The sequence below is a fragment of the Chanos chanos genome, chromosome 15 (genome assembly GCF_902362185.1).
Source record: "Chanos chanos chromosome 15, fChaCha1.1, whole genome shotgun sequence".
NCBI classification, from domain to species: domain Eukaryota; kingdom Metazoa; phylum Chordata; class Actinopteri; order Gonorynchiformes; family Chanidae; genus Chanos; species Chanos chanos.
The window spans coordinates 8,975,595-8,989,418 of record NC_044509.1 but is presented as its reverse complement, the minus strand read 5'-3'; the positions used below and the strand labels follow the sequence as shown (position 1 = coordinate 8,989,418).

The following is a 13,824-nucleotide window of genomic DNA, read 5'->3' as shown; positions in this document are numbered from 1 at the left end:
TGTCACATTTGATGCACTCTCTTTAATATTCAATGTATCTACATATATTATGAGTTGGCACAGCACTATGTGGTAGACGGCCTTCTGAAAAGGCCTTTTGCTGGATAAGAATCTGCCTAACATTAGTGGGAGGTCTTAAAAATTATGAATGAACACGTCATAAAAAATAGGAGGGGAGTTTCATAAAACATATAAAACCAGCTGCCAATGGCTAGAGAGCATTGAGGAGCTGGACTGGAGAGCTGACATATGTTTAAAAATCTCAATCATTCTTGAGCTACACCATAAGAATTCATCCTCAAATGGTAATCTGTTACTTGAACAGGATGGATAACCGCCTTACAGTGGAAGAAAACCAACAAATTCAGTATTGCTTTCCACTTCAAAACCTCTCTTGTATGAAGGCTTTGCGGACTAGAGGAGAAAACATTATGATGTACATATTTTTTGCCTCTTTGTCAGTGTTAACAGTGTTCTTGAACCTGCTGGTGATCATCTCTATTTCTCACTTCAAGCAGCTCCACACTCCAACAAACTTCCTCATCCTCTCTCTGGCTGTATCAGATCTGACTGTAGGATTTTTTGTCATGCCCTTGGAGAGCATACGACTAATTGAAAATTGCTGGTACTTTGGGGATGTGTTTTGCTCCATTTACCCGTTGATTGGCTATACTGTTATATCAGTATCTCTAGGCAATATGGTTTTCATATCCATTGACCGCTATATTGCTGTGAGTGATCCATTACGCTATACGTCTTTTGTAACCAAAGGTAAAACTTTGATTTGTATATTCATTTGCTGGTCTTGTTCTCTTATGTATTCTGTATGTATATTGTTTAATCATTTATTTTATCCAGAGACACACGTCACATGCTATGGAGAGTGTGTGCTTGTGAACAGCTTCTCTTGGCTTTTTATTGACCTTTTTTGTTCCTTAATTGCACCATGCTTTGTTGTATGCTCCTTGTATATGAGAATATTTTGCGTTGCAAGACGTCAGGCTAATGTGATTAAGTCTGTTAAAGTAAATTTAAAATCTAACGACGATGGCGTGGCTTCCAAATCTGAGAGGAAAGCAGCAAAAACTTTAGGTATAGTTGTTGCAATTTATATGCTCTCTTGGGTACCATATTACATTTCCATTCTAGTTGAGGGTGGTATGAATTCTGCATCAACTTTAACCAGTTTTTTTGCTTGGGTTATGAATATGAACTCATGCGTGAACCCAATAATATATGCGCTGTTTTACCCTTGGTTCAGGGTATCAGTTAAGCACTTATTAACACTCAAAATATTTGAGCCATCATCTTCATATCTTACTTTGTTATCCTAGGTTATTTTGAGTACAGATCAGATATGTTTCCACTTGTTTAGACAAACAGCACTTTTTTTTTTTAATACTGTATAGTCACTTTGTAAAGGACTGTCACGCTGGTGGTGTGGTGCAGGACCCAAGTGCAAGGCACGATGGTTGACGGTGATAAAACGGAAGGCTTTACTTAAAATGAAGACCATAATACAGTGCAAACAAATAACAAAAGCTGATAACAAAAAGGTGCAGCATAACAGTGTGCAAAAACACAAACAACGATAGACAAAGTACAAGGCAAACACTAGGACTTAAATAGAAGGAGAACTGAACAGGGCAACACAGGATTGGATAAAATTAACAAGGTAATAATGAGACAAAACAGGAACAGGTGAGGGGCGGAGACAGACAAAGAACAGGAGCACAAAGACATGGCAAACCAAAAGTCCAAAATGGCGGTGCAGGTTGTGACAAGGACTGTACTGTACGGGCCAAAAGAGGGGCACAGAAATGGGAGGGTTTTATTACAGGAAATATAAACTGAATGAGAAGAATTCAAATGAACCACTGGAAAACCCCAAATATGACAGACAACAACAACAACAACAACAATAATAATAATAATAATAATAATAATAATAAACAACAACAGTAATAATAATAATAATAATAAAAATGAAATGTTCAAATAAAGAAAGATGAGTTAAGTTTGCTCTTGCTTCTAAGATCGGTGCAGGGGGCTAAACCAATAGTAAAACAACTTCACCTCTACATTTAGTGGTAGACAGTGGGTACAGAAGCATGCACAAGATGTGTGCTGATGACTGTGTCTATTATCCATGGGTTTTAGCCTCCTTGCTAGCGCGTCCGACTCCCATGAGGTTGCGTGATTGAGTCCAGTGTGGGGCTGTGTGTGTCTGTCTATACAACACAGGTTACATTTACCCCTTTTCCACTGACGCGGTGCTGGTGCCCAATCTAGGACCACTGAAAAAATACTGGTGCCGGTGCCAAAAAGGAGTGCCACTGCAGAATTGCTGGTCCCAAAAGTTGGAACTGCTGACGTCAGTGGCTATGCAAATGAGAACCACGCGAGAACCAATCGGATCAGTATGTGATGCATTTGGTATGTGACGTTTTCTAGAGAGGTGGGAGTGACAAAAAAAGTTTGACCAGGCTATATGTAACAGAAAAATGTGTATATGATTAAAAGATGTATGGGCAACCATTTGTGTCTATATCGACACGTGTTGTTGTTTGTATGTCACATGAACGTAGTCGGAGCCAGAGCGGTCGAAAAAACTCCCTCAACGGCTCTGGTCGGTGCAAACAGGCCACTGTAGACCTTCATTTAAGCATTTGAACTTTTGAGCTAAGTGACAGGCTTGCTGTTTTCGTGAATTTTGCCCCCAGAGCCTAAAGTTGTTTGGCAAAATTCACGAGGTGTTTCGCTGTGTGGAAACCTAGCGTAAAAGTAAATTTATTAAAGCCAGCATAGCAGATGTGTTCTGTCCACCATGATTCATTCCCCACGGAAGTTACCCAAACTGTCCCTACGGTTCGGCTCCCAAACCTGTGGAAATGTGGGCTGGTGTCATATGAAATATGGAACGGCATGAAATCTGGAACAGATACATGCGGTTTTCCACTTGGTGCATCCGGTCAGCCATTTTCACTGGAAATGCGTCAAATTCTGTCCACAATATAACTGTGCATTTCAAAATCAAAGTGGGAAAATCAATTAATTAAAATATAGGAGCAACACATGATATCTAATTACTAGACATACTACCATGCTACAAATTCACGACAATAATTTCATTCGTATAGACATGTAATGTACATCCCATATCTTTTTTTTTTTTTTTTTTTTTGGCCCTCCACCACCCCCCCTCTTCGGAGGACAACTTTATTTATTTATTTTAAACAAGTGCAAATTCAGTACGTTCAGTGAAGTCGCTCCACAACCCACCCTTCCTTCTCCCTCCCTCCCTCATAATTCCTAGATAGACAGACAGACGGACAGACAGGACAGACCTACAGATAGAGGAATGATGAGACATAACAACAACAAGCTAAAGGACAGACAGGCGCATAAAAACACAAGCATGACAAGACATGACAAGACTAAGTTGGCAGACAGACAGACAAACTGACATCACTGGCCATAATGGGACATGACAAAACCAAGCAGGTGGACGGACAGACAGACAGACAGACAGACAGACTGACATAAGACAAGACAAGACCAAGTATTGCATACAATGGGTTGTATGGAAGTAGTGGGGAAGTATATGTGTGGATGTGGGAGGTACGAGATCCGAGTGCAAGATGATGAAAGGGAGGAAGTAAGATTTCGTAGGGGGATTGTAATGTGTGTGTGTGTGTGTGTGTGTGTGTGTTTGTGTTGGTGTTGGTGGAGTTAGTTAATAGGGAAGTCCAGTGAACTCATAAAAGAACCCCAAATGTTTTCAAAGTGTGAGATTTGATGCTGAGATGAAATTTGTTCTATGGATATATAATCTTTGAGAAGGTTTAACCACTGTGTGATGCTTAATGTATTGTGTGATGCTTAATGTACATCCCATATCATCGTGTCATCTACAATCAATTTATTGAGCCAAGGTATATGGGCAAAGTATCGCTTATCTCTATTAGTGGCCCGGTTAGCCAAACGTACTGTAAAGGGATTAGATACACCACAAAAGTGGAATTTCACTCTTTCACGCTTTACTTATTTAAAGTATGTTGTATCTTTAACAGCCATTTCACAGTTTGGTACCTCCAAATGTGAAGGTTAACACTAATAACTGCAGACAGAATTTGATGCATTTCTGGACGCACCCATTTCAGTTTTAATCCCGTTCCATATTTCATACGACACCAGTTCTCAAAAAGCACCAAGGCAGCACTGGCTCCACACCAGCATCGGCACAGGCTCCAGCACCGTCCTAGCGGAAAAGAGCTAATTGGTGCCATGAACCCATGATGGGAGTGAGGTTTAGGGGGTGAATGTAACGGTCGCCAGCAGGTACAGTGCTGTGTGGTGAATAAACCTCACTCCCTAAAACCTAGAGAGGCATGCTAGCAATGGAGGTTAGTACCCATCGGTTTTAGCGTCCTTGCTAGCACACCTGACTCTCATGCCCAAGTTCGAGTCCAGTGCAGGACTCTGTGTGTCCATTAACACAATGCAGGCTACCTACACATTCAAGAAGTGCTCCAGTGCTCCAACACACATGGTGTGAGGGAAATTCTTCTATCTGGAAGAGAATTGCTAAGTCTCAGAAGAATCAACCAACGTTGATATCATGAATCAGTCTTCATGTCATGTGCATGGGAGAAGCACACCCTGGAGATGAAGTGCAGTTCTCACTGAGGTTAAGTAATGCAGAGCCTTTCATAGAGTAAGACAAGCAAGTCCAAGGACATGCATACGGGTTTGCGAGATAACTTTCTCATGGAGCACAGGATACTTGGTGTTTGTTCCCCAGACACATGGTTCATACATTTAGATAATTTTTGCAGCATATAGTAATTTAGCAAACAGAGATCCCTGCAAAATTAGTACTTCATCATGACAATACATCATTAGGCACACCTTCCTTCAAAAAATAACAATCATAATGCAAAGAAATGTTTTCCCCACAACGGACATCAACAGGTAGACTAAGACATGGAGCACCAACACATGTACACCAAAAAACAGACAAGAGGGTGACAATATAATTGTATGTATATATGTACATAAATGATAAATGGGGTGAAAACTGTATCAATAGGGCGGCCTGTATATGCGGCTTATTACACAGCCGTTACAAGGACAGAGGGATTTTCTCTATTTTTCCAAGGCAAAAATATTGTTAAGCTTCATAAGACAAGCATGAATGTTACCAAACAAAAGCAGCAGTTTTATTCTTTCTGAACAAAGATTTGAAGGCTAAACTGTTCTCTGAACTTTAAAAAGAGAAATTTGCATCCTATGCCAGAAGATGTTTTTGTTCTGAGAATGTAAGAAAATGACTATAAGTAATAAAGGTTACACCAAAACCATTTTAAGAAAGTCGCTTGAATGATCAGAATGGCATTTTGATGTGACACACTCCTTCACAGACACGTTCCATTACATGAAAAGTGATTAACGAAGTATTGCACTGCAGGACACATTTAAGGCACCAAAAAGAAAATTGTCCCTTATCCCAGCAAGCAGTTTTGAAGAACATCTGAAATAAACTCTAAGTTCGACTACACAATTTATTTTCTAATTACGGTTAGTTTGAGTATAGTTGTCACGCCGGTGGAGTGGTGCAGGACCCAAGTGCAAGACACGATGATGAAGGTGACAAAAGGAGGACTTTACTTACAAAAAGAAGATCAAAATACAGGTGCACACTGAAACAAAACTGATAACAAAAAGGTGCAGCGAAAACAGTGTGTTCAAAACACAAACAGCGATAGACAAGAGACAGGGGAAACACAAGGGCTTAAATACAAGAGGAAAACTAAACAGGGCAAACATGATTGGACGAAATTAACAAGGGGAGAACGAGGTTAATAAATACAACAAACAGGAACAGGTGAGGGACGGACACAGAACAGGCGCACAAAGACATATCAAAACAAGAGTCCAAATTAAGGTGCAGGCTGTGACAATAGTAGTGGTAAAATTGTGATGTTGACATGCATATAAAATTTTTTGTCTGAAACTATTTGGAAGCCAATAATATTATTTATTTTATCATAGCCACACTTTGATTAGATTGGATCAGAATCTCTAATAAAACCTCAAATAGAACTTTTTAACATATGCCAACGTAACTGGAGGCCTAATTAAAATGTCATATCACAAACCAAACCAAGAGATAAATATGCAGTACACTTCTTTTACATGTGAAGTTGTGACAGCATTCCTCACCACATCTGCAAAACAGTTTCGGGACAAGTATATGACTGGATAGCATTCACCTGAAGATGTTTGAGTCTGGTCATGAACCTCAGCCATAAGTCAGTAATAATGCATTAAACCTCAAAGATATTAAAACAATTGGTGATGCAGGTTTCCATTGTCTACATTCATGCATATAGCCAAATCACTTTATTGATTATTTTTAAACCCTTTATGGCATATACAAATTGCTATTATTATTTTATAGATTTTTTAGCGTTATTGTCAGCTGGGAGCTTGCCAGAAGAATATGGGGAGGTATTTTCAATGGCTAATTTTATCACGTCATAATAAGGGAGGAGTAAGTTCCCCTCAAACATATAAAAACTGATTTGATGGAGTTTTTGCAGAATCCACATGCATAGTGTAAAGGACAAGAAAACTAAAAATATACTGAAAGCTCGTAATGACTCTCACATTCAGACAGGCTTCTGAAGACATAAGATACTTTGATAAACTTGAACGTCATGGATATGCAATACTGTTATCCACTGGACAACTCATCATGCAATAGGAATTTGCGACCTAAGTTTGAATATATTATTATGTACCTCTTCTTTTTATCAGTGTCAGTTTGCACTGTGATTCTGAACCTGTTGGTGATCATCTCCATCTCTCACTTCAAACAGCTGCATACTCCAACCAACTTGCTCATCCTTTCTATGGCTGTGGCAGATATGATTGTTGGATTGTTTGTTATGCCATTGGAGGGCATTCGATTAATTGAAACATGCTGGTATTTTGGAGATGTGTTTTGTGTATCATTTCCAGTCGTTCTGTTTGTGGTTGTTTCTGCTTCTCTTGGTAATATAGTCTTTATATCTGTTGACCGATATATTGCAGTGAGTGATCCTTTGCATTACACCTTTAAAGTGACTCTTCATAAGGCTACATTTTGTATCTCTATTACCTGGTTATGCTCCTCCGTTTATTCTGTGTGTATGCTACACAATCATATATTTTATGCAGAGACAAGAAGCACATGCCATGGCGAGTGTCGTCTTGTCATCAGTTTCATTTGGGTGGTCATTGACGTCTTTGTTTCATTGCTTGCCCCTTGTCTCATTGTTATAGTATTATACTTGAGAATTTACTGTGTAGCAAAGTATCAGGTCAAGGTTATTAACTCTGTAACAGTTAGCACCAAACTTGGAGGTAATGGTCACACTCTTAAAAAGTCTGAAAGGAAAGCAGCAAAAACCTTAGGTATTACTGTTGTCATTTATCTTCTTTGTTGGATGCCGTATTACATTTTGACTCTTTCACTGGAAAAGATCACATCTTTATCTCTTCTGGAGACTTTTCTTCGTTGGTTTATGTACCTGAATTCATGTATGAATCCAATTATTTATGCCCTGAATTATCCATGGTTTAAAATATCAGCCAAACTCATTTTAAATCTTAAAATATTTGAGAAGTCATCATCATACTTAAATTTATTTACAGATGAAATGTAACCTACACTATGATTTAACCCACAAGTTCCATAATTTTCTGCTTTTTATTTGCTTAACCTGCAAAAACAGGTTATAAAGAGATTTTGGTTTGAGTGCAGTAGTATTAGAATGCCAAAGTACAGCATTATCGGGGTGACTGTGTGTGTGTGCGTGTTATGGTAAGGGTATTTACTTCAATGGCAATTATTTAGGACAGCTCAATACTGATAAGAACCTCAGCATTTCTTCACACGTATAGACGAGCGTCAATGACTAGATAATGGCACGTTCATTTCATCACATGAACTGCTGAGTAAGAAGACTGAGTATTAAAGGTACAAAATTAGGAATATCCAGGCAGCTCAGAAAATAAATGTAAATCCATAATATGGCTAAATATAAGTACATTGTATGGTTAACTTTGCTAATAGATTTTCCAGCTACGTGCAATTTGGAGGATTAAAAACAAATATTGTTTGTTATTACAAAATTTCAGAAATTTGGTCATCATTGAGCACATTCTTTACAGTAGTTGTGAACACCACCACATAAAGTGGGCAGACATGTCCTCTCTTAAGCCATAACTGAAGCAAAATATTAAGACACTGGGATTCAGTTTACCAAGTTTATAAATAGATCTGTTGATGTAATGTACAGTTACAGACAGGTACACCAGCTGCATCATGTAAATCAGTTACAAATGGGTAAAAAGCAAGCATACCTTGATAGGAGTTCAGTATAGCACTCTGTAGCCTTGAAAGGTCACAGCCACAAAGAAGGATCATAGGGGATCTTCCTCCAACTCAGTTCATCTCTCTTCCTAAACTAAGGTGTGGATGGCTAAACTGGTGAGTGCTAGGCCCCAGGTATATGGACAAGACACTTTGCAAACCCCAAAGTTCTAGGTGGGTGAAACTATAGTTTTCTGAAATTGTTATCCCACCTCAACAGGTTCCAAATACAAAGATGAGATGCCCCCTCAAGGACCAATGTTCAGACTTATCTTTTTGTAACAACAAATAGACTGGTTTATTCACATGTAAATAATTAAAGAGAGAAAGTAAACAAATCAGAATAGTCATTAGAACTTAACATCTCTTCACTGTATGGGAGTTTCCAATAAAGAAAAACTATTAACACATGAACTATACAATTCTTTAGTGTCAGCAAAAACTCCGGTCTCTTAAACCTTTTGGACATCACATAACATTGTAGTATGGGATCATTATTACCACCAACCCTTAGTAGGTTCTTAAAAATAAATTTTTCACCTCACAGATAGAAATGATCATTACAGTAGTGGACAAAAGCAAATAACTTACATGCACATAAACAAACAAAGACAAACAAACAAGCAAGCAAACAACAACAGAAACAAAAACAAAACACGTGCAGAGTTAAACTTAGAATGAGGGTGATTCACTAGATACTGAAATAAAGTCTGAAAGTGTCCGTTTTACAGCTCAACTCAAATTCTGTCCACAAGCTTTTCAATAATAATAATAATAATAAAAAAAGCTGACTGACTCCCCTTGTTATCAATGGCTACTTGCAGATGTTGTATGGCAGGGCTCATGAATACTTAAAAAGTGATTCCCCCTCATATTGCTGGTATTGGAAGAACTGCTTTTGCAAATCAATGAGAGGACCCATAAATGCCAAGTATAATTGAAAAGACCTTTTCTGGTTCATTTCTTTCAGCTACAGGGTGACACCTGACCTCACATTTAGTTTCCCAATCAAGGAAGTCACACAAAAACAGCCTTCCAGTCTGCAGACACACAGCTGGGGGTCTAGGTACTGCTTCCACCTGATTCTCAACAGGTGCTGCACCTTCAAATAGAAAACATTAACCATAAATCCTTCGATAGTTCCTCTCTCTAACAATATAAACATAACGTTCAGTCACTGGTAGTTGAGGAGTAGCGCTAGAAGAGGCACCCTTGCTATTGTCTGAGCAAGGAGAGGGAGACTAATGATTCAGTTCTTCTTGATGCCCTTTGAATGTCTGACTATAGCAGTTTGACCAACTTTGTCAAAGATCTAATTGATGTAATGAGTGGATTATAATACTTAAAATGTTTTCTGACAAATGACAGTCAAAAAGTGTCGCAGTGACCCAGATGACCCTTGAAAAACATGGTGAAGATGAAACATGCAAAAGGAGTGAGGTCCTAGTCATTCTACTGTAACCATTCTCTTCCTCCCCAACTAAAAGGTACCTGTCACAGCCTGCACCTTGTTTTGTACTTTTGTTTTGATATGTCTTGTGCTCCTGTTATGTATGTCTCCGCCCCTCACCTGATTTTTTTTTTGGGGGGGGGGGGGGGGGGGGACTCCGCTGCCCAGGCCCAGCTCAGCTCCCTAGCTGATGTCCTGCCCTGTTCCCGAGGCCATTTCCCTGGCCCAGCTCAGCTCCCTAGCTGATGTCCTGCCCTGTTCCCGAGGCCATTTCCCTGGCCCAGCTCAGCTCCCTAGCTGACATCCTGTCCTGTTCCTGAGGCCGTTTCCCTGGCCCAGCTCAGCTCCCTAGCTGACATCCTGTTCTGTTTGGGTCCAGCTCCACTGCACGCCTGACAGTACCATACAAATTACCACAACTTTTGCAATCCAGCCTCTGAAATCTTGACTAGCAAAGTCAATTGTATGCACAGCATGGTCAGAAAAAGTAGAAGAGAGAAGTTCATGCAAACACTATTTAGGTTGAAAAACACAGTTTAACGATGAGAAGTGAACAATGAGTTGGACCACCCTAACAAAAGTTAGCTCACTCACAAAGTGTTTTCTGACCAGTAAGCATCACAGTTTGTGGTCCAGCTGTACCCAGCAGACCACAGTACCAAGGTATTAAATGGGGTGAGGTTTTGTGTCAGGTTAACAATTTGGATTGTGAGAAACCATTCCATGTGTAGCATGAGGCCCTTACACTACCCACAGCAAATAGGGGAAAAGACACTCACAAAAAGAGGTTGGGGGCTTCAACTGAGGCCTATGGTTGTCTGGGGACGTAATGGAAAGGGAATGGCATGGGTTGAATCAATAAAATAGGGAACAGGGAAAATCATCATCATCATCATCATCATGTTCTCCCGCTTATCCGGGACCGGGTCACGGTGGCAGCAGGCTGAGGAGGGTAGCCCAGACATCCCTTTCCCGGCTACATCCACCAGCTCCTCCCTGGGGGATCCCAAGGCGTTCCCAGGCCAGCCGAGATATATAGTTCTCCCAACGTGTCCTGGGTCTTCCCCGGGGTCTCCTCCCAGTTGGTCGCGCCCAGAACACCTCCATAGGGAGGCGTCCAGGAGGCATCCTGACTACGTGCCCGAACCACCTCAACTGGCTCCTTTCAATGCGGAGGAGCAGCGGCTCTACTCCAAGCTCCTCCCGGGTGTCCGAGCTCCTCACCCTATCCCTAAGGGTGCGCCCAGCCACCCTTCGGAGGAAGCTCATTTCTGCCGCTTGTATCCGCGATCTCATTCTTTCGGTCACTACCCAGAGCTCGTGACCATAGGTGAGGGTTAGAACAAAGATCGACTGATAAATTGAAAGCCTTGCCTTCTGACTCAGCTTCTTCTTCACCACGACAGTCCGGTACAACGACCGCAAGACTGCCTCCGCCGCCCCGATCCGCCTGACGATCTCCCGCTCCATTTTACCCTCACTCATGAACAAGACCCCGAGATACTTGAACTTCCACCTTTTTCCGGCATAGGGCCATGGCCTCGGACTTGGAGGTGCTGATCCTCATCCCAACCGCTTCACACTCGGCTGCAAACCGCCCCAACGCGTGCTGGAGGTCACAGTTTGATGAGGCCAACAGAACCACATCATCTGCAAAAAGCAGAGACGCAATCCTAAGGCCACCATACTGGACACCCTCCTCACCCCGACTGCAACTTGAGATCCTGTCCATGAAAATTAAGAACAAGATCGGAGACAAGATACAGCCCTGGCAGAGTCCAACACTCACTGGGAATGAGTTTGACTTTGTACTGAGAATACGGACACAGCTCTCACTTCGATTATACAGGGACCGAATGGCTCGCAGAAGCGAACCTGGCACCCCATACTCCCGCAGTACCCCCCACAGGACACCCCAGGGGACACGATCGTAAGCCTTCTCCAGGTCTACAAAACACATGTAGACTGGATTGGCAAATTCCCATGATCCCTCCAGTATCCGTGCAAGGGTGAACAGTTGAGTAGTGTGATACCCTGATAATTGGAGCACACTCTCCGGTCCCCTTTTTTAAAAATGGGGACCACCATCCCCGTCTACCACTCCACAGGCACTGTCCCTGATGACTCCCACGCAACGTTGAAGAGGCGTGTCAGCCATGACAGCCCAACAACATCCAAAGCCTTCAGCATTTCAGGGCAGATCTCATCCACTCCTGGCGCCTTGCCACTCCAGAGTTTTCTAACTGCCTCAGTGACCTCTGCCAGAGAGATGGGTGACGACCCTCCTATATCTTCTGGCCCTGCCTCCTCTATGGAGGGCGTGTCAGTCAGGTTTAGGAGCTCCTCAAAGTGTTCCTTCCACTGTCCGACCTCATCCTCAGTTGAGGTCAGGACCTCCCCGTCCCTGCTGAGAACAGCCTGGACGAGGCCCTGCCTGCCCTTCCTGAGTCGCCTGACGGTTTGCCAGAACCTCTTTGAGGCCAACCGAAAGTCCTTTTCCATGGCCTCCCCAAACTCCTCCCATACCCGAGTTTTTGCTTCCATGACAGCCGTCGCTGCAGCCCTTTTGGCATGCCGGTACCTGTCAGCCAATTCCGGAGTCCCCCGTGCTAGCCAAGCCCAGAAGGCCTCCTTCTTCAGCCTGACGGCTTCCCTCACAGGTGGCGTCCACCACCGGGTCCTTGGGTTGCCGCCACGACAGGCACCGACGACCGTCTGGCCACAGCTCAAAGCTGCCGCTTCAACAATGGAGGCTCTGAACAGGGTACATTCAGACTCCATGTCCCTAGCCTCCCTCGGGATCAGGGAGAAGCTCCTCCGGAGGTGTGAGTTGAAGATCTTCCGGACAGGGTCCTCAGCCAACTGTTCCCAGTTCACCCTCACTATGCACTTGGGTTTACCAGGTCTGTCCGGCAGCCTCCCCCGCCATCTGATCCAACTCACCACCAGGTGGTGATCAGTTGACAGCTCTGCCCCTCTCTTCACCCGAGTGTCCAGCACATACGGCCGCAGGTCTGATGAGACTACAAAGTCGATCATCGACCGTTGGCCTAAGGAGCTCTGGTACCAGGTATATTTATGAGCTGCCTTATGCTCGAACATGGTGTTCCTTATGGACAATCCATGACTCACACAGAAGTCCAACAACAAAGCACCACTCGGTTTCAGATCGGGTAGGCCGTTCCTCCCAGTCACTCCCCTCCAAGTCTCTCCATCATTGCCAACGTGAGCATTGAAGTCTTGTACGCGTTCAGTGCGTACGCCGTCACGACAGTCAGAGATTTCCCCCCTGCAACCCGAAGGCGCAGTGAGGCAACCCTTTCATTCACCGGGACAAACTCCAACACAGCGGCGCTCAGTCGGGGGCCAACAAGTAACCCCACACCTGCCCGCCGCCTCTCACCCCAGGCAACTCCAGAGAAGGACAGAGTCCAGCCCCCATCCAGGAGTTTGGTTCCAGAGCCAAGGCTGTGCGTAGAAGTGAGCCCAACTATATCTAGTTGGTATCGCTCCACCTGCTGCACAAGTTCCGGCTCCTTCCCACCTAGAGAGGTGACATTCCACGTACCAAAAGCCAGTTTCTGCAGCGTAAGTCCAGTCTGCTGGGGCCCTCGCCCCATCCTGTCACCCGTGTGGCATCGCACCTGGCCCCTATTTCTCCCCTCGCAGGTGGTGGGCCCATGACAGGGCAGCCCCACGTTGTTCATTCGGGCTGAGCCCGGCCGGACCCCGTGGCAGGTCCAGCCACCAGGCACTCATCTACGGGCTCCCCTCCCAGGCCTGGCTCCAGGAGGTGGCCCCGGTCTCCCTATTCCAGGCGAACAGGGAAAATAAGGAATAAAATAGGGAGAAATGAACAAAGAATCAGTCAAAACGCATACCATTCAATACAACTTCAACCCAGGAAATACAATGGTGCTCTGCTCTCTAACTTCTGCATCTCTATGGCACT

General features: G+C 43.3%; 2 protein-coding genes across 2 annotated transcripts; both read left to right on the top strand.

Annotated features, from left to right (window-relative positions):
* Positions 1–326: 326 nt before the first annotated feature.
* LOC115828240 (trace amine-associated receptor 6-like) lies at positions 327–1,334 on the top strand. The gene has a single exon (XM_030792193.1). It carries the CDS (start codon positions 327–329, stop codon positions 1,332–1,334), a length of 1,008 nt encoding a protein of 335 aa, XP_030648053.1.
* Positions 1,335–6,728: 5,394 nt separating this feature from the next.
* LOC115828711 (trace amine-associated receptor 6-like) lies at positions 6,729–7,712 on the top strand. Its single transcript, XM_030792787.1, has one exon. It carries the CDS (start codon positions 6,729–6,731, stop codon positions 7,710–7,712), a length of 984 nt encoding a protein of 327 aa, XP_030648647.1.
* The last annotated feature ends 6,112 nt before the right edge of the window (positions 7,713–13,824 follow it).

Excerpts from the sequence above, each read along its gene's own strand:
- LOC115828240 (XM_030792193.1), top strand. The coding sequence starts at position 327 with ATGGATAACCGCCTTACAGTGGAAGAAAACCAACAAATTCAGTATTGC.
- LOC115828711 (XM_030792787.1), top strand. The coding sequence starts at position 6,729 with ATGCAATACTGTTATCCACTGGACAACTCATCATGCAATAGGAATTTG.